Genomic DNA, 20,639 nt, shown 5'->3' on the forward strand with positions numbered 1-20,639 from the left:
CGGTTCGTACGGCCACCAACTAAGATGATGTACAAACTCTACTAGTTTTTATTCAAATGTTGAAGATTTTGTCATCGTACTCTAAACGACGATTTAAATTTTTGTTGTATCCGAATATATGCATTAATTTTTGGTAGGACCATAAGACCTTTCATTTGACCCTAAAATTGGGAATGACGGTTTTGAGTCCAGTTTACAACATTTTTTACGGTTTTTGTTTCGCCAGTTTAAGTGACGGTGTACAATATTTAACAGACTTTACCCTATAACTCCGGCACCGGAAGTCGGATCCAGATGCAATTTGGTAGGATTATATGGGGTTGTAATACCTAATCTGAATCTACGCTTGTAAAAATTGGATGAGCGGTCTTTGAGAAAATCGATTGCAAGTTTTTAGTTCATTTGCACATTTTACCCCGTTACTTCCGAACCAAACGTCCGACCCGGGTAAAATTCAATAGCAACCTATGCGACCAAGAGACCTTTCATTTGAATTTAACTTTGGGAAAATCGGTCCAGTCGTCTCCGAGAAAATCGAGTACACATTTTTATTACATACACACATACATGCCCACACATACACACACGAATAAAGACACACAGACATTTGCCCAGTTCGTCGAGCTGAGTCGAATGCAGTCGGCTCTCCGGGTCTCGGTTCAAAAGTCGGTTTTCACAGTGGTTACATAACCTTTCTATATGAGAAAGGTAAAATTGAATATCGTGAAAAGTAAGTATAGCAGTAAGCAGTGCTGTACAACTTCATTCAATACATTTGAAACCGAATGTGGAACACACTGACGATCACTCTACTGCAGTTAATTTCACACTATAGCACCTATCCTCAACCGATTATTCAAATGACGAGCTTAACTTAAGCATGGCAACAAATGTGAAATGAATGAGAAGGGATATGCTGATAGTCAGTGGCCATAAATTTCATTTTCATCTAGTATTATTCGATTATTCGATAATGATAGCTAGATAGTTTTGCATTTTTTACGTGAATATTGTCTTACTTCACTACAGGGTGCCTTAATACAATCATTTATCAAAAAACTGTGTGTTATATGAAGTTTCAAAATGCACGAACTGAAACTGAATTCTAAAACTTGGTTTGGCTCTAAAATTATGGTTCAGATCGGAACTCAGTTTTAGATTTCCGGTCCAGAATCAGTTTCTAGATTTCAGTTCTAGAATTCATGATTAGATACTGCTCCGGACTTCAAGTCTATAATTCTAGAGCTGGAACTGATCTCTGGACCAAGAACTGAAATTCAGAAAATCAGAATCTAAATTCTTTGGTTTTAACTAGAATCCAGGACCACAGTTCAGTTACGTGGTATAGAGTTCTATTCAAGAATACAGATCCAGGATTCAGCTTCCAAATTCTGCTTCGAAATCCAGCCCGAGAATTCAGTTCATGGATCAGGACCCAAATCTGGGTGTACCAGGATCTGGATCTAGCCTTCCCATATTACTGATCTAAGGTGTTATTCTGGCCTTGGACCTCGATTTATAATATCTCTGATTTAGGTCCTGAGCCTGATATTTGCTGGATATCGATATTCAGTGGTCGAGTACAGTTCCTGGATCTAGCTTTGGCCAATTCTTTTCATTCGTATTCACTAGGGTGTCTAAAAGGTTACCTCTGAATTTCACAAACCAGTTGTACCCGAAAACTTCATAACATCAACAAAATTTCCTATTCAAATTTAAAGCTAAATCGAATCATAGCCTTGATGTAATGGCCATGGACATGATTGCTTGATGCTAACCGAACTACGAATCAACCAAACTCTTCTGGATGGAAGAAGTAACCGTAAAAAAAACCTGATAAAAAACCTGTTTTAATCCACCTAGTGGTGTTATGATGCCTTTCTCATATCAATCATACTATCATGTATAATAACACATGGATCAATAAGTCCCGAGACTAAAGCAGAGATGACGCTCGTAGTAAACCAGTAACCACGTCTTTCTAGAGTACTAACCTTTGCTTGAAACGGGTCATAATTTTTAGTCGATCCGACCAGAAACAGCTGAGTTATCGAGGTTAGAGTAAAGTCGTATTGTAGTTTGTTTAAAAAATGGAAAAACCGAGTTTCGTGTTTTGATAAAACATTGTTTTCTAATGGGTAAAAACACCGTGCAAGCAAAACAATGGATTGAAAAATGTTATCCGGACTCTTGTCCATCAAAAGCATCGATTTGTCGGTGGTTCGCCGAGTTTAAACGTGGTCGTACCGACACAAATGACGCAGAACGCTCGGGTAGACCTGTGGAAGCCGTTACACCGGAAAATGTGAGTGAAGTGACAAAAATTATAATGAAAGATCGCAAAGTGAAGCTCCGTGAGATTGCTGAGATGACACAGATATCATATGGAAGTGTATTTACTATCCTTCATGAAAATTTGAGCATGAAAAAGGTTTTTTCCAAGTGGGTGCCGCGATTGCTTTCGATGGAACAAAATGCACCCTGCCACAAGTTGATGAAAACAATGGCGAAATTAAACGAACCCATACTCACCAGATTTAGCCCCCAGTGACTACTGGCTCTTAGCTGATCTTAAAAAAATGCTCCAGGGAAAAAGATTTGGCTCAAATGAGGAGGTCATCGCTGAAACTGAAGCTTATTTTGAAGCGAAAGATAAATTTTTTTATAAACATGGTATTGAAAAATTGGAAAAACGTTGTAGCCATTGTATCACCCTAAAAGGTGATTATGTTGATGGATAAAAAAAATTTTGCAAAAAAAATGTATTTTTCATTGTTAGTCTCGGGACTTATTGATCCATGTATTACTGTGGTATTCTTCAAAATAATTTTCTTCGATTCTTTAAAGAATAACCGAAATCGGTTTGTTTGACCGTCTACTGAGGTCGATTTATAAATTATTTTAAGGTTTTTCCCCATTTTAAGTGATGGTATACAATTTTTAACACACTTTACCCTATATTTCCGGATCCGGAAGTTGGATCCGCATGAAATTCAGGAATTATAGATGGGACCACAGGACCTTTCATTTGAACCTAAGTTTGTGAAAATCGGTCGCGCCATCTATGAGAAAAGTTAGAACACATATTTTCTTTTTTTTTGCACATTTTACCCCCTAACTCCCAAATCGAAAGTCGGATCGAAATAATTTTCAGGAATTTTTTATGGGACCTCAAGACCTTTCATTTGATATGCACATACACACACACACACATACACACACAGACATTTTGCGTACTTGACGAACTGAGTCGAATGGTATATGACACTCGGCCCTCCGGGCCTCGGTTCAAAAGTCGGTTTTCACAGTGATTGGATAACCTTTCTATATGAGAAAGGCAGAAAGTCGAAGATGCGAACAAATTAAATTTGAAAAATTATGAGAATTTATTAATCTCATTATGTAAAGGGGAACGGGTTATTTCGCCGAAAGTCGTGTCGCCGAATGCCATTTCGCCAAAAGTCGTTTCGCCGAAAGAGTCATTTTACCGAAAGGGTCATGTCTACTGTATGTTATGTCTGCTGTATAACTGATATGGCGCAGCCACATTACCGAAGCCAAGATGGCTCGGCGACAAAAAGCCGCCGAGGCGACGCCAGCTATGTCGGCCGCCGATCCGCCATCAGAAGCGGCGGACTCTTGCATATAAACCTGTAACCACCTCGTTTGCCGGTCTACTCAAAGCTAGGTTCCTTTGCTTTAGTTAGGACATACATTTGCCAGGTAGATACACCTATGTAATTGCTTTGATGCGTAGTAGCTCTTAGCCAACAAGTTTTTTTGGGAACTCAAGAGTACAAGAATCAATTTTCATTCAATAAGTACAATTGTAGGTCAACAAAACGGGCGTTAATGCTATCATCTTTCATTTGCTTTCATTTTAAATAAATTTCAATTACGATTTTAAGACGATTGCTGGATTAAGCGAAATAACTTTTTCGGCGAAATGACCTTCGGCGAGAGGGGCCCATTCGGCGAAATGTCATTCGGCAAAATAACCCTTTCGGCGAAATGTCATTCGACGAAACGGCTTTTGGCTAAATGACCCTGATCCATGTCAAATGCATCTATTGAAATTATTAGAAAATTTCGTTAGGTAATGGAACAAATACAGAAACCGAGACGTTAACATTTAAAAGACATTATTTCATATTTTTCAATGCAATGCAAACCATTTGGTTCACAAATATGTATTTCTTCGCTGGAAAAACCACATCTGCCAACTAACGCAAAACTACCAAAATGTCAACACTATTCCATTCCTATCAGTGTATTACGATCAATTTTGCCAAAGAAAACAATGTCAATTTATAGATGAAATTTAATCATTTGAAAATCGATGAACGCAGTGAGAAAAAAGTTCAAAATATCCGGGATTATGGATTTGCCTGATTTCAAGAAATGGATGATTCGCCATTGGAAAACGCCGGCCATTCTTTCCTGAACATTGCTTAATATATTCAGTTTCACTTGGTGCTATTCAATGAGAAATAATGAAAATCTGATCCTTATCGTTCAAACACCGTTTTGTTCGTCGATGACTCAACAATGAGCTGTTGAGCGTTCAAGCTATCTTTAATAAGCAAGTTGAACCGAAAAAAGCGGGTAAAGTTAAAAAAATGCAAAATTGTTACATTATTTCTATATCTGTTTAGCAGTTCATGTTGAACCGCGAGGAGGGAATTAGTAGTTCCACATAAACTGCTAATGCACTGAAAGTCTGAAGAGAATACTTAAAGCAAATATCCTCACGGAAAAATCAATACGAATAATAGAACTGCAAAGTTACCACTGTAGACTGAACATTTAACTATATGTATAAAACTGAGTCACAAACCTTTAAATAATAATAGACAAGAACAAAACTAAAATTATGAACTGGAGAATAGGGCTATTGTACTAATGGTCATCTTATTAGTAGAGTAGCTATATTATTTTGCCGATTACTTGTCTTTCAATCTACGCATTGTGATCAAATTAAATATATCCTTCAACTGTGACATTTTGACAATGGCATGCCAATGCAACTATGTTATGAAAACCACGAAAATGTTACCGCAGAGACGGGACTCAAACCCATAGCTTAGGAGTTAGCCTGGAAAATTGTATTGCCAACTGAACTACCCTGCATATGGAAACACATGAAAAGAAAGTTTAATTGTCTAGAGTTAGACGGCTCTACGTCTTAACTAGACTAAAACACAAATCGTTGAAAGTCAATTGAAGGTTTGATTTATCTTCAATATATATTGTGCTCGAAATCACAAAGCCGTAGCTAGCTCCTAATCTAACCCTAGTATGTAAATGTACTCTAGTATGCAAAAATCTGAGTATTCCTTTCTTTACACTGTACTTTCATCCTTCGTATTTGGATCAGATTCGAAATTTACCTACAATTTGTAGGGCTCTTCAGTGTCTGAGTTGACACGAGTTCGTAGTATAAAAAATACAAGTCAGCAATTTTGATGCATTGGTGTCTATCGAAAATTTTTTTGATTTGTGGGTGATGAAGAAACGTGAAAAATTAAATTTCTTCACTGTCCGTCTTTTCAACTACCAAACATTCCAAGTTCAAATTACTACCACTATAAGCCCACATTGCCGAATGTTCGGCGACTTACACCGGAAACAAATCACTGTATCGTTGAGGTAATTTAATAAACTCCCTGTGGATTTGGAGCGTGGAAAATTTCACATCCACCATCAGACAACGATTCAAAATGTGACCCTCATTTCGCTAGACTGTATCGGCTTCAAAGTTGATTTTCTGCTTCAAAGCTGGCTGGATTATGCGCTCCAGTCAGTCTATCGGATCTTGAAAACCAGATAAAAACCGGATTCGAACGGTGGTATGTTACGAGTCGTCCAAGGGACAGACGGTGGCTGGTGGAAGTTGACGGACACGTTTCGTCCTAATAGAAGCACTGACGAGTGAAATAGGAGCTCTCTATTCGCAAGGGGGAAAAATGATTGCATTCCGTTACCGAATCAATCCATACATTTACAATCTAAATGCAAATCAATGGGATTCAAGTGTCTGGCACCGAGAAGAATGTGGCAGTCCGTCTTCCTCTGCTCGATGGGATCCTCCACAAGTACATCCGTCCTACGCCGGCTTTTGGTAAAGCAAAGAAGCAAATCACCAGATAAAGGAACAGTGCATATCTTTGCTTCGTGTCACTGTGGCTTCCTTGGTCGAGAAGAAAAGCAGCCACGGTAAGCTAAAGAAAGACAAGGTGCAGAGATTCGTCGGAATCCTTCTTGAGGGAAAAACCTTGTGAAATATTTTTTTTCTTGCTGTCTGCTCTAAGATAAGAATACCTTTACAGGTTTTCCGGTTGCTCTGAAGGCCGGATGAAAACATACTGCCGAAAGAAAATTCCCCCCGCAGGATTAAAAACATTCTTTTGCAACTTGAAAGCATACATGCATACCGGGGCTTCCCCATGCAATGATAAAAAGTCGTTTGTCTAGGCCAACGCTTCGAGCTATTTGGAACTAAAGTGGCAGGAGTGTCAGACGGATTCCAGGGGAAAATGCAAAGAAAAATCGTTTTCACTATCAGGAGTAAAGCCGACACATTCTACAGTGCAGTACGACTGCGTTAGTTCTTCTGCTATAGTTTCAAGGAACACATTTTGCACATGGTGAGTTTGGAGATGTTATGTTTCATTTACATTTATTTTTCAGTAGTTTGAACTCTTACTTCAATACTAATTTGTTATTAATATCTAGTATTCATATATCCTTTATTTTCTATTTTTGAATTTGGAGATCATGCATGTATTTCATTGGAGAGTTGGCATCACTGGGAGTGCGATGCGGTGTCCTGGTGCTGCTCTTAAAAAAGTTTCATTTCAAAGTGTTGTTTGCTACGTATAGTTAAAAATTTGGTTGAAATAGTTATTTTGAGTGATGGTGCAGGTGTGTCAAGTGTGTGTTTAGTAGTGAGTAGTTATTTGCCGTATGTGTTGAGATAGAGGACTGCATCCTTCGGCAAAATTGTAGGAAAACTTATAAGAAGCAACTTTACCGAATACACTATTGTAGTATCTCTAACAGTTTTAGTGTTACAGCTGTTTCAATAGAGCAACTCTATTCTAATCCTAAAAAAATTGATTTTTTGCTCTAGCTTTCTTATTTTTCACTTCTCGTTTTTGGTGTCTTTGAATATCTTTTACAGTTTATTGAAACGAATTTGTTGATGACTAGCGCATTCATCTAGCGTTTTCTGAACCGAAGTTATGAGCGAAACTAGTTCAAAAACTGGTCATTTTTAAACTGCTATATCTAACATTGGAGCAAATGAATAAAATCTGTTTCTTTCATTTGATAGAAAATACTTTCGAATATGTTTATAAACAAATGGTGGAGGAGATATTTTTTTTAATTTTTTAAATTGTGTTCAAACATTGGGTTTTTTTTTATTGAAAAATGCTCTTCCATGTAAGACATTTATTAGCTATATGTATTAAATAAGGTATTGCTGTCTTCTAGCGTGTTAAAACTAATTCACCTGCATAATCGGGAAGATGGAGCACACTCACTTTGGTTACGGTTGTTACTCTATTCGATAATGCTATTACAGGATCAGACGTTAAATGCAATCGTTTGAATACATCCCTAAATGATTGAATTTTTGCGAATGGAACTGCCTATACACTTGCGAATTGATTTATTTCGACTCTCTTGCGCTTCCTTACTGTACATTATTTGCAATCTGTTTGGTTCCCTTGCGATTGATTGTTGAGCAAGAAGGCTGGATAATCTGGAACAACAATTATCCTTCATCTGTTTCCCTTTGCCGCCCAAAATAATCATCTTTCAAAAGGAAAACACGGAACTAACAAAACAGGAAGTGGAAAAAGTAAATGCAAAAATTGCAGAGCTTTCTCCCACAGTACTTGGGAATGTCTTTGTATCAACGAAGTTAGTGTTCTGCATGAACGAAAATACGTCGTGGCTTCTTATCTTACTTTCAAAAAACGTCTGTAATGATTACTAAACTTTTCTATTTGTAGACTTCGATGTCCATAAAAATCATTTATTGCGAGCGTTAACATGGTAATGAATATATACTGAAATCTGATCTGACATACAACGAACCTTATCATTGCGAATGTCAAGCACAAGGATATTTGAAAAGAACATATCTCGCCTGCAGACGATCGCAAACGAGTAATTCAACCATGGCATGAGATCTCTTTTGAAGTAGTTTAATATGTAAGCAGTCTCATCTGCACCAAAAAAAAAACACGTAAAATGGCTCTATTTCATTAAACTGAAATAATAGCGGCATAGTATGTTCGAGAAAGTTGTGTAATTTTTAATGATACAAAATTTTTTAAAACATGAAAAACTCAAATAAATTGAAAATATATCTTACTATTAGGGGGATTACAAAAGTGGAAAAAAAATCAGACGTGTGTAATTATCGAGGAATTGCCATTATCTCCTGCATTCCTAAACTTTTTGAAGCGATAATCAATGAAAAAATGTTTTATCAATTTAAAAATAGAATCACTAATATGCAGCATGGATTTTTTAAGGGTCACTCGACTAATACAAATTTACTCGAATTTGTCAATTACTTACTCACTGGCTGCTATGGATAAGGGTAATTACATAGAAGCTCTCTATACTGACTTCAGCAAAGCATTTGATCGCATTGATATACCTATGTTATTATTCAAACTACAAAAAATAGAAACTGGTCCTGAACTACTCAAATGGCTTGAGTCGTATCTGACTGATCGTCAGCAAATGGTTCGATTTAAAGGGAGGATATCCAACCATGTCCTAGTACCCTCAGGAGTTCCACAAGGTTCTCATCTAGACCCTCTCTTATTCATTTTATTTGTAAACGATATATCTCTTATTTTAAAACACATGAAAGTTTTGATTTATGCCGATGACATGAAGTTCTTTCTAGAAATAAAAACTGATGTAGACATGGTGGTATTTCAAGATGAAGTGAAAACGTTCCATGCCTGGTGTAACAATAGCCCTTTGAAACTAAACGTCAATAAATGTAAATTAATAGCTTTCAGTAGGAAACAAAACACACCAGATATCACAATTAAACTAGGCGATCAAACAGTAGAAAGATGTATCAGAATTAGAGATCTAGGAGTAATTTTAGATAAAAAGTTGACTTTCATCGATCACTATAATACGATAATAGGCAGAGCTAATAACATGCTTGCATTTATAGAACGCTTCAGCTATAATTTTTGCGATCCTTACACGATTAAAACATTATATATTGCCTACGTAAAGTCTATACTTGAATATTGTAGCATTGTTTGGTCCCCATTCTCAATCACTCACAAGGAACGTATAGAATTAGTTCAAAAGCAATTCCTATTATTTGCACTCCGTATGTTAGGTTGGGCAAGATTTCCTTTACCATCATACAAAGCTCGTTGCATGCTCATTGACATCCACACACTAGAAGGGCGTCGAGAACAATTAATGGTTTCATTCATACATAACAACGTTACACATCGGGTTGATTCATCTGGACTTTATCTAATCAGGAATCAGAACAAATTGGCTCAAATGGCACGTTCCCCTTGATATTTGGAGATTTGTGCCTTGCCATCAATTTGTTTTTAGCATCATTTTCCCGATATATAAGAGGGAAGGATTGAAAGGAAATGGTAAGGGTTGGACTAGGAGGATGGGAAAAATTGACGACACAAAAACACATAAAAGCAAAAGTAAATTCTGCACCCCTAAGGGATGCTGAACAATCTGCTGAGGATCACATTTAGTGGAAGCAGAAGCAAATTCTGAACCTCTACGAGGTCCCGAACAGTCTGCTGTTAATAAAACCTCCAACCCCCGAGAGGATTTAGAGATCTTACAAAAGCGACACCATTCTGCACTCCCGGAAGAATGCAGAACGACTCGCAGTATGTACGAGCAGAAGTAAATTCGGTACCCCCCAGAGGATGCCAAACAATCTGCCAAACCCTATTTAAGGTTAATACAGAAGGGATTCATTCACTCCAGGAAGAACGATGAACCCTTCTGACTATAGCTCCTTACCACATTGGGTGAGAAACGAGAGAATATCCTTCAATTTTAGCTCCGCATACACAGACTCAACCATGTATGGAGAACCAAAAACCCGGATACGTAACTGCCTTAATGCGGGACAGTTACATATCAGATGATATGAAGTACCATAATCGCATTCACACAAATCACACGAATAATACTCAGCACGTTGAATAGTAGCCATGTGATAATTGAGTTTGCAATGTCCAGTCAGAGCTCTGACCAGAACACTTCAATGATACTTGGAGAAATGCAGTAGACACTTTGACATTTTCAGATCTAAATCTGGTAGAAATGCTTTGTCTGAGCGCAAGTTTGCAAGCTGCGCCAGTAGCTGGCATGTTTGGATGCAGCCCAAGAACGTATCTTGTGCTTTATCCAACTAGTTGAAAGTGGTAAAGCTGGTTCAGGACCAACGAAATCATTCGTTGCACCAGCTCTAGCCAACTCATCAGCCCATTCATTTCCAGTAATACCAGAATGGCCGGGTACCCATAAGAAGTAAACAGCATTTGAAATGCTGAGGTCTTCAATTTGAGTTCGACATGCGATCACTAGATTCGACCGTGAGTCATTCGAACTGAGTGCTTTTAAGGCTGCCTGACTGTCGGAACAAAAATAAATACGTTTACCACAGATCCTCTGCTGAAGTGCCGATTGTACTCCACACAGAATTGCGTAGATTTCTGCTTGGAACACAGTACAGTATCTACCAAGTGAATGAGACTGCTCCAGCCTATTTCACGACAGTAGATACCAGCACCAGCACGACCATTCAACAGAGTCCGTAAAACAAACTATGTGTTCATCAAGTTGTCGTTCCAGACAACCAGACAATCATTCCTAACGAAGAGGATAGCTCACATTGAATGTTTTAAAAGGAAAACTGCATGTGAGAGTTAGGTCACTAGGAGCGAGTAAATACTCATCCCACGGAACCATTTGAGACCACAAGCGAGTGTGACTGGTAGCATATTCTAATGGGTTACTGTTCCAAAGCCCTGTAACCCTATGACGGTATGCACAAGATAATGCTTCTTGTTTTAGGAACACATGTAGTGGTTTAATGCACAGTAGCGCCTCTAGAGCAGCAGTAGGAGTTGTCGTGAATGCTCCTGTCATCGCCATTAGGACCATCCTTTGGAGATGATTTAGCTTTGACTGAACTGTCGCGACTTCTCCTTTCTGCCACCATACAAGACATCCATATGCTAAAATTGGTCTAACGATAGTTGTGTAGATCCAATGAATATATCTGGGTTTGAGTCCCCATGATTTTCCAAAAGCTCGTCTGCATTGGCCGAAAGCCATGCAAGCTCTTTTAATCCTGAAATCAATGTGAGCAGACCAATTCAGTTTTGAGTCAAGAATAACCCCGACGTATTTAACTTGATCGACCACAGTGACTCCTGAACCAAAGAACTGCAACGGACGAGCTCCTGTAATTATCCTACGATGAGTGAAAAGCACCATTGATGTTTTGCCCGGATTTACAGATAATCCAAACCTGACAACACCATTGTTCAACAGATCGCAGGGCTTGCTGCATTAAATCAAAGAGAGTGTTAATGCTTATACCACCTTGAGGACACCCACAGACACTCAGCTTTCTAATCTCTGGCCTGCCGAATCGATGATCAAAGAAGTTGATTGCTAAGCATTGCGTGTATCCAGTAAGGGAAAAACCCAAGATATTCCGTTCACGACTGCAATGTTTAACCTCCTGCAGCCATTCAGCCATCGGCACGGAAATACACCTTGACTTAGGAGTTCCTATTTTTGTGGCCTTTTACGACATGGAATAGGAAACCAGTGGATCAATTCTTGGTAAAAAATAATTCCGCCGGATGCCACACGGCTTACCTGTTTGGTGGACTTATACCACCGGTACAGGTGGACCGTAGCGTTATTCTTAGCAGTTGGGAAACCGCTACCGACACTACACGGCTATCTAGGCTGCTCAGAGAGGGAAGTTAACATTGATGGTCAACTTCCATGGATGGCCGAACAGCCGGTTAAAATAAGTCTATAAAAGTCATTATCGTACCAACTATGCTAAATTTGGCCCATTAAATCAAATGATGTCAACTTATAATAAGCTTTGCGGAGCAATTGACTTTACAACGACGCCAGCCCAGCTCAAACAATATTTTAATTCAAAACGACTTAGGTCCTAGAACATAATGCACATTAATGTTTATTTTAGAAAATGTAATCAATACAATGTAATGGTCTACTATAGTTTGACCGCAAATAAATAGAAATAGTAGTCATATAAACAAAATTTGTCAGGAGACGGTGTCTATCATTATGAGCAACTTTGCTGAAGATACTGTACCTCAAAAACCTCGTTTCTATGAGTTATCAATTAAGAGCATGAAATTGGGCTTTGAACCACTGTGCATCGCAGAGAAATCAAAGTTAGTTCTATTTTTAAAGTTTTTCTGCACCACTTTCGGTGCTTCCGGAACAGGAAAAGCGAGAACCAATAGTGCCGAAATAAGCTTTTATACCCACAAACTAACCAGCTCTGCAAGCTAGAAGAATTTATCAGACAGTTTTTTGGGATTTGTACCTGTTTTTGACCCTCTTTTGTGAAAAAATGGTAATGAAATCGGTAGTTTTCCACTTATAACGCTTTAGTTCCGGAATCGGAAGTTGGATCGCAACAAAATATTCTAGAAATTTTTAGAAAACTATGAAACCTTTCATTTGAATCTTAGTTTGTGAAAATCGACTGAGCAGTTTCTGAGAAAATTGAATGCACACTTTTTTTCCTAATTTTCACATATTACCATGTAACTCCGGAACAGGAAGTCAGATCCAAACCAAATAAAATGAAATAGCAGGCTATGGGACCATGAGACCTTTCATTTGAATCTTAGTTTGTGAAAATCGGTTCAGCCATCTCCGAGAAAAGTGAGTGCATATTTTGTTACATACATACATACACACACAAACACACGGACTGACACACACAGACATTTGCTCAGTTTGTCGAGCTGATTCGAATGGTATATGTCATTCGGCCCTCCGGGCCTCGGTTAAAAAGTCGGTGATTGCATAGCCTTTCAATATGGGAAAAGCAAAATTATTCAATATTTATATTTATTTATACTGCTTGCAACCATAATGGCTGGAAGAACACAACTTCTTACACCCTTATACCATTCGAAGAAGTTCGTCGAGAAAAGCAAATACGTGTGTGAAAATAATTTAATTATTTTTTCTCGGAGATGGCTAAACTGATTTCTACAAACTTAGACTTACATGAACAGTCCTATTCTTCCATATAAGGTTTCTGAATTTTATTTGGATTCAACTTCTGGTTCCGGAGTTACAGGATGATATCCCAAGTAGCATGTTAAGTTGCTGTCCTGTATTTTTCTACTGATTGTGCAATTTATCAAGTAAGTTTATATTACTATGCTAGTAACTGTTGTGTTGTGGAAAAAGCGCAATTTTCTGTGTTGTGCAACATATCTTTAAGTTCTTCCGTTATTACGAACATTTATTCACAATGATTGTGCAACTGATACAAAACTCATGCATCGATCCCATCACAGAGGCAGTAATAAAATCAGCAAACAACAATTGTGAAACTCGTGAAATGTAAACAAGAAATGAAATGACGTTTACAAAAACATAACAAACCTATGTTCTAAGAAATCAGTTTCACATTTGATTTTCAATACAACTGCTCTTAGCACAAACATAGCTCTTGTAAAATAACCTGCACATGAAAAATGATAATGCTACATATTGTAGAATTGATCTTTTGTGTTTTTGTAAATGAAAAATCGACAACGAACTGCTTTTTATGATGAAACATGTATTCGTACGCATGACATTTTCAAGCGCCTTTGAATTAACGTGTTTTGATGATTGTACACCAACTTCTGTGAAAATAACAATCTATTATTTTTAAAGAGAATCATCGGAATGATGTTTAAAATACGTATATTCATGCATACTTAAAATTTCCAGACGGTTTTGATCAAACTAATGTTTTATTGAACCTGAAAAATCTCGAAATGAATTTTTCTTCAATTTTTCTAATATGGCATTGATGGTAACAGTGAGTTGAACAGAAAATGATTCATGCAACGTAATGATTTATATTATTTAAATAACGGTATACTGTAACATGTGAATATTTCAGAGAGAAATATTATAGGTTATTTTTATTTTGAACAAACTAGTTGAATTAAGTAACAATACAGTATAAAGATTCGTTTTAACGGGCCCGACATTTGTGATACGCACTGTAGGTATTATTTTGGCAAGCCCATGTGTTGGAGTTGTACAAACAAGTTGCTCAAACAGTATCATGAGAGTAGCTTTGATGAACTTAACCTTTCGTTCAAAAGTGATGTCAGATCTGCTCATTATTTCAGCAGAATGAAAACCAAACACAATTGTTCTGATTAAGTTTTGTTTTCATTGCGTATGTAATGTTGTATTTCCGCAACATTTATGATAATATTCCAATCTTTGTAAGTTTTGTTTTTATTTCAAATAGATAAATCTTGCATAACGTTTTTGTAAGTTTTGGATTTCATATCATTGTTTTTTTTTCTAAAAATGAAGAAAACTACTCACACTGACCTACAATTTTATGAGGCAGCCGAAACTATGCAGACTTAACAGAAACTTTTTTTTTCACAATAAGGTTCTAATTCATCTTATCAATTTTTATCTTGAGGAGAGCATCATTTTGTTAATTTTTCTTCAACAAGAGATTTATAATCATTTCGACATATTTTGTGTCCAATACAATTATGACAACCATTTGGAAATTTGTAAAAGATCTTGAGGTCCCAAAAAAACTGCTTGTTGTTTTTAATTGGATATGACTTCCGGTTCAAGAGATAAAGGGTGATTAGTGTAAAAACTCCGCATAAATTTATCGGGTTTATCAGGTTCACAGATTTTGAGAGTCGATGACCAAATAAACTTATTTCAGTTTTAACGGTATTCGGTTTTCGATCCCGGAAGGTACTCAAAAATTTTATGTGGAACACACTACGATTTCTTTAAGATGGCTACACTGATTTTCAAAAATTTCGAATCTAATGAAATCGACGTAATCATTTTATAGAGGCACATAAACGAATGAGAATTGTTTACTTACTCTTCTGTTAATAACTCTTAAATTTTCACGTTTACTTACAAAATTTGCATGTAGAATGAAAGAAAATATCCCCAGCTTTGTAACAGCATCAGATATGTAACGAACAATTGCATAATAATGCTGATATAGTCGAAAGAGGAAGCAAACAAAGAGAATCTGACAATTGTTCTAGGCCCTTTTGGAATGTTCACGTCAAAATGGTTAACATCCATTAGGCGCATTTAACTGACTTCGGCTACACCCATTTCCGAAAATATATGCTGATTGATACAAAAAACGTGTTTAATCCACCTAACAGTGAGATGATATCTTTTTTTAAACAATTCGTATATGTTTTTTTGCATGAATATTCTTCGGTGTTTAATTCGGCTTCATTATTTCAATGACCGTCGTTTTAAGCGGCAATTTGAAATTTTAATCACTCATTACCCTGTAACGTTGAAACTGCAAATCGGATCGAGTTTGAATCTAAACGTGTGACAATCGGCTGAACATTCCATGAGATGTAGAAGTAAGTTGCTATTTATAATTTTCGTCATTATTTACGGTACTTCCAGAGCCTATGGTATTCTACCATAGAACCACCATAACCCAAAACGGTTTATACGACCGTAAATTAATATGACGAACAAATTGCAATAGTTTTGAGTTTAACTTCTATATCGGTTTGAACTTTAAAAACTCATCACCCTGTAATTCCAGAATCGGAAGCCGGTAAAATTCACCAATTTTGTATGCGATCATAAGTCTTTCAATTTGAACTATTGTTTACGAATTCGATTCGGCCTTTTTTGAGAAAATGATTGATCTTTGAGAAACAAATTTGCAAACCCGATAAACCTGATTAATTTATATGAAATGGACATCGTTGTACTAATTAACCGGAAGTTGGATCTGACAAAAAGGCAAGACCTTTTATTTGAATCTTATATGGTTCATTTGAATCTTTGATCGGTTCAGCCATCTACGAGAAAAATGGTTTACATATGTCATATTCGAACGATTATGTTGCAAAAACGAACCGTGCTAAAAACGGTCCGAAGCAAAATGTCATGAAAAAGGATGCTGTACACAGTCTTTTTAGTACTTAGAAACAATTGTATGTAATAGTATAAAAAATCGTGTTTCACGTTTCTCCCATACAATCCTCATACAATCCACAAAACTCCTACTGCTGAAATAGAGGGAAAAGTCGTTTACACAAAAATGTCGATATCTCCGTTAAAAATGGACGGATTTTAACAATCTATGGCTTGTTGGAAAGCTATTTCCGTGCCCAATCTAAGTCTGGAAACATATTCTGTTTTCAAGGTCAAGTGTGACAGATACTGTCAATAAATTTTGACATAAAACTTCGTATAACTCAAAAAGTTCTCAAAACCATTCAATAGCGTTCTGGGTGATGGGGAGACCTTTCATTTGCGACTAGTTTGATCAAAATCGGTCCAGCCATCTCTGAGATCTCGACCTCTTCGTTGACAACACACATACAGACACACACACATACACACACACACAGACATTTGCTCAGTTCGTCGGGCCTCGGAAAATTTTTCTAAAGTTTGAGCGAATTCTATACCTATATATATATATATATATATAAAAAAAGGTAAAAAGGTATCATCTCACTGCTAAGTGAATTAAGTACGTTTTTTACGGTAGTTTTTACAATGACACTTTGTATTCCCATTGAGCGTAGATTGGAGAATAATGTTTAATTGCTCAGACACATTTGTTCCTCTAAAATCCTATTTTTCGAAAATCTTAATGTGTGCGTGTGTGTACTTTTCAAAACTATTTTAACGCGCTCAATTTTCTCAGATATTGCTGAACCGATTTTAACAAGCTTATGCTCGTTTGAAAGCTATTGTCGGGCCATTGATAAAGTTCAAAGATTAAATGGCTGTGACTTTTGGTTCCGGAGATATGATTGTATAAGTGAAGTAAACGACAAAACGTGTTGTATTTTACGCGCTCAATTTTCTCAAAGACGGCTGAACCGAATTTAGCAAACTTAGACTCATTTGAAAGCAACTATTGAGCATTTGATCATGTTTGAAGATCAAATGACTGCGATTTCTGGTTCCGAAGATATGATGGTATAAGTGACACAACCGACAAAAAACGTTGTTTTGTACCGCTCTAATATATATATAAGGGGGCGAATAGTTTTGATCCCCCCTAATTTCGTAAGGCAGCGGTAGTTTGAGCACTACGAAAATAGTCCCCATACAAAATTTGAGCTGAATCAGATATGGGTTAGACGGTTAAGGTTAAATCTCGACGTTTCATGCAATTCTAAGACTTTTGGCATCAAATTTTTTTTTTTTCGATTCCAAAAATTTTTTATTTTTGATTTATTGAGAAACCGAAAGTTTTTTTCTGTATATATATATATATTATTTTTAAAGTTCAATTCATTGCCTACAACTACCTTTTGAACAAAATTTTCTTGGCAGCTGTAGATTCAAAGTTATATTAATTTTATAGTAATGTTGCTCAAAACATATGCGCTCGCTATTCAAAAACTAATCTTGAGTAAAAAAAATCTCTAGACCAGAGAAAAATATTTTATTTGCCATACGGATCACGCATGCAAAGTTTCATGCACATCGAAGGGGATCGTGACAACAGCCAGCCGATTCCACAGTCGCACTGAAAAAAGACATACGCTTGGCAGATTAAGTGGCTATCGAAAGGAATGATATGAAATTGATAAGTTTGACCCGGTAGCAAAAATAAGTTATATTCGCTACCATTATGTTTGACAGACTGTAGTCAAGATCCGCAATTACGCTTTCAACCAGTCATAGTTACAACAAGAAACTTTCCAACAGCATACTGCAAGCTTCTGGTTATCCAATCATCCTTACGTACTAAGCTGATCCTAACGAACTCAATCCGATTGGCATCGTACGAAGCGAAGAAGCAAATGCTAAAAATAATAACATCAAATAGAAATTGAAATTGAATGAAAACATCAATGTAAAACACAACCCCTCATTGCATGTCTTCAACCCGTAATCTGATTTCTCTGTACTAAGTTATGAAAAACACGGCTATTTCCACTACATAGCGGCCATAAATAAACCCATCCATCATATTATGCTGATGGACCCAGTTATCTCGTCGTCCGGAAGCATCCCGGAATCTGACTGGAACCGAGACTACCGAGGGAAGGGTTTTTCTTTCCGGGTGCGATAATAAAGGCGACATAAAACGATACGAGGACATCGTTTCCATGTGATTATGATTGCATACTTGTGGTCTTGCCGGGGACAACCTACGGCCAAACAAACCTTTTCCGTTTGAAGTTATTCGTGTACGTTTGCATATATGATTATATTTTCGAGCATCAGCATCGTAAGGGAATCAATAAAAATGTATGAACACATACGGCCACACCACCAGAGGTTCACGTTCGGATGCTTGCGAACGTTCGTGGCGCGGCGATGCACCCGACTACTGCTCCTTGGAACATCATGGTTATAACATTTTTTATCAAATGAATAAATAAATAGAGCTCAAATGTACATGATGGTACATGGCGGATGCTGGAAAAAGCGCCACAATCCACAGACACACACTCACACACATACACAGAGACCGGCAGACGCAACGTGCACTGACTGGTAGAGTACATGAACTCTTGCACTTTGTTTTCCCGCGCGTTGCATCCCAGATGAGCATTTCTTGCCGCAATCGTCCCGAGAATACAAAGAAGAACATAACAACTTTCACAGTTGTCTCATTTTTGGAAGATGTGGCACATTTGGCACCGGATTGGTAAAACTCGGCCCAGGAACCAGCCTCGCCTGGCGCTGCTATCGTAGCGTGGGGGTGGTGTTCAGCTGGGATGCTCTTCGTCACGTTTGCAGCAGCACTTGCGGGTGCACTTTCCCGACAGCATACCGAATGCGGCGGAATCACAGCAAAATGCAATCTTTAAGACTTTGGAATAATGGCGAGGTTTAATCGAGTTTCAATTTGTACGCCACTGTATTAACAACTGGATTTTTCGATAGCTACAACATGCGTTAAAAAATTACCAACTGCGCTGCTGTGGTCTGCTCCTAAAAATCAATCCACCTACCTTCTTGTTGTCCCGGAATTTGAGCCATCCAGCCACGATGGTCTGATCGTTCGCCAGTACCTCACTACCGTCACCGATTTCTTCGCCCGTCGGGCTACAAACACTTCGTGCCGGCGAACTGAACACTCCCGGTTCCCCCAGTGCACTTTTGGCCGGACTAGCGAAACCACCGTAATTTGTGTGATCCAGCGGCAGTTTGCCGGTGTGCATCGGTGAGCTGAAAACCCCCGGCTCACCGAGAATCCCTTTGGCCGGTGACCCCGGTGGGAATGGTTCCTTTCGTCGCAGCAGTGGCGTATTTTCACAGGAAGAACTTGCCCCACTGCCCATTCCGGTTGCGCACTCACTCTTTATTACACCGGAACTGAACTGATTTCGAATGATGCTTTTCCGCATACAACTGCAGTCCGACTCGACCCGCTTTCGCATGGCCATCATTGGTGACGAGGTGTTTTTGGGGAATTCACTCTCCATTCGATGCACGCATGGTGTGTTGAAACTTTCCGTGGCACGTAGCTTCTGGGCACAAACACAGTCCTGCACTTGATTGAACCGTCTCGAAACGATGGGAGAATCGGTAAAATCGCCGTCGTCCGGGACCCCTCGGCGGCCGCACCGGGGTGAGCTTTTGTCTCGTATTACACCCTGTAATTTGTCCAGTCGTCGGTTCGGCAACGGTGAATTCTGTGCACTTTGACTGCCCCCCTCGAACAGACTGTGATGGTGTGCATCCAGCCGACGTGGTGCATTTGGGGAATTTTTGCAGGACTCTGATCCGTGAAGATTGCCCAGCAAGGCGGCGGCGGCCAACGCCGGGTGCTCATTGCACCGGCGGGGAGGAGTCGTTATCGGTGTCTGCTGCGGGTCGGACATTGTCCCGTCGTTTCTGCAAAATACGAGAAGAGAGATGCTAATTATACACTGTTGTTTAACAGAAAGCTCTAGTGAGTGACAATGGACTTGGCCGGGGTTCAATGCGACAAATGGTTCCGGAAACAATTGTCGTAAGCACCGTTGAATGCAATCGTTGTAAATAATCCTATAAACCGGTAAACGAACTAATAATTTTCAATGATTCTGCTTGATGCGCTGTTCTTGTTCAGTGGCCAACAAACAGTGCAGATCATTGTGGAGTGCTCGAAAATTAACTTCTTTCCCTTGATTCCTACCTGGCACCTCAGTGTCCGAGCAAAGTGAACGGCGTTGAGCTGGAAAATCGATTCAAAGTCTGTTTCCAACACATATTGCGTTGCACTTGGACTGGCATCTCATTGGCACCTTGAATCAGCATTGGCTGGAGAGCACAAGGCAAGAACAAACTGGTCTTCCCGAGCAACTTCCCAACAA

At 38.3% G+C, this 20,639-nt stretch overlaps 1 protein-coding gene across 2 annotated transcripts in view; it reads right to left on the reverse strand.

Annotated features, from left to right (window-relative positions):
• Window positions 1-20,639, reverse strand: part of LOC131438235 (uncharacterized) — a 679,506-nt gene that overhangs the window by 519,953 nt on the left and 138,914 nt on the right. For both annotated transcript variants that reach the window (XM_058608110.1, XM_058608111.1), the window contains exon 2: window positions 19,293-20,178. In XM_058608110.1, the coding sequence (XP_058464093.1) occupies window positions 19,293-20,165 (873 nt within the window). In that variant the 5' untranslated portion in view covers window positions 20,166-20,178. The remainder of the gene's footprint in view (window positions 1-19,292; window positions 20,179-20,639) is intronic.

The sequence above is a fragment of the Malaya genurostris genome, chromosome 3 (assembly GCF_030247185.1).
Source record: "Malaya genurostris strain Urasoe2022 chromosome 3, Malgen_1.1, whole genome shotgun sequence".
NCBI classification, from domain to species: Eukaryota; Metazoa; Arthropoda; class Insecta; order Diptera; family Culicidae; genus Malaya; species Malaya genurostris.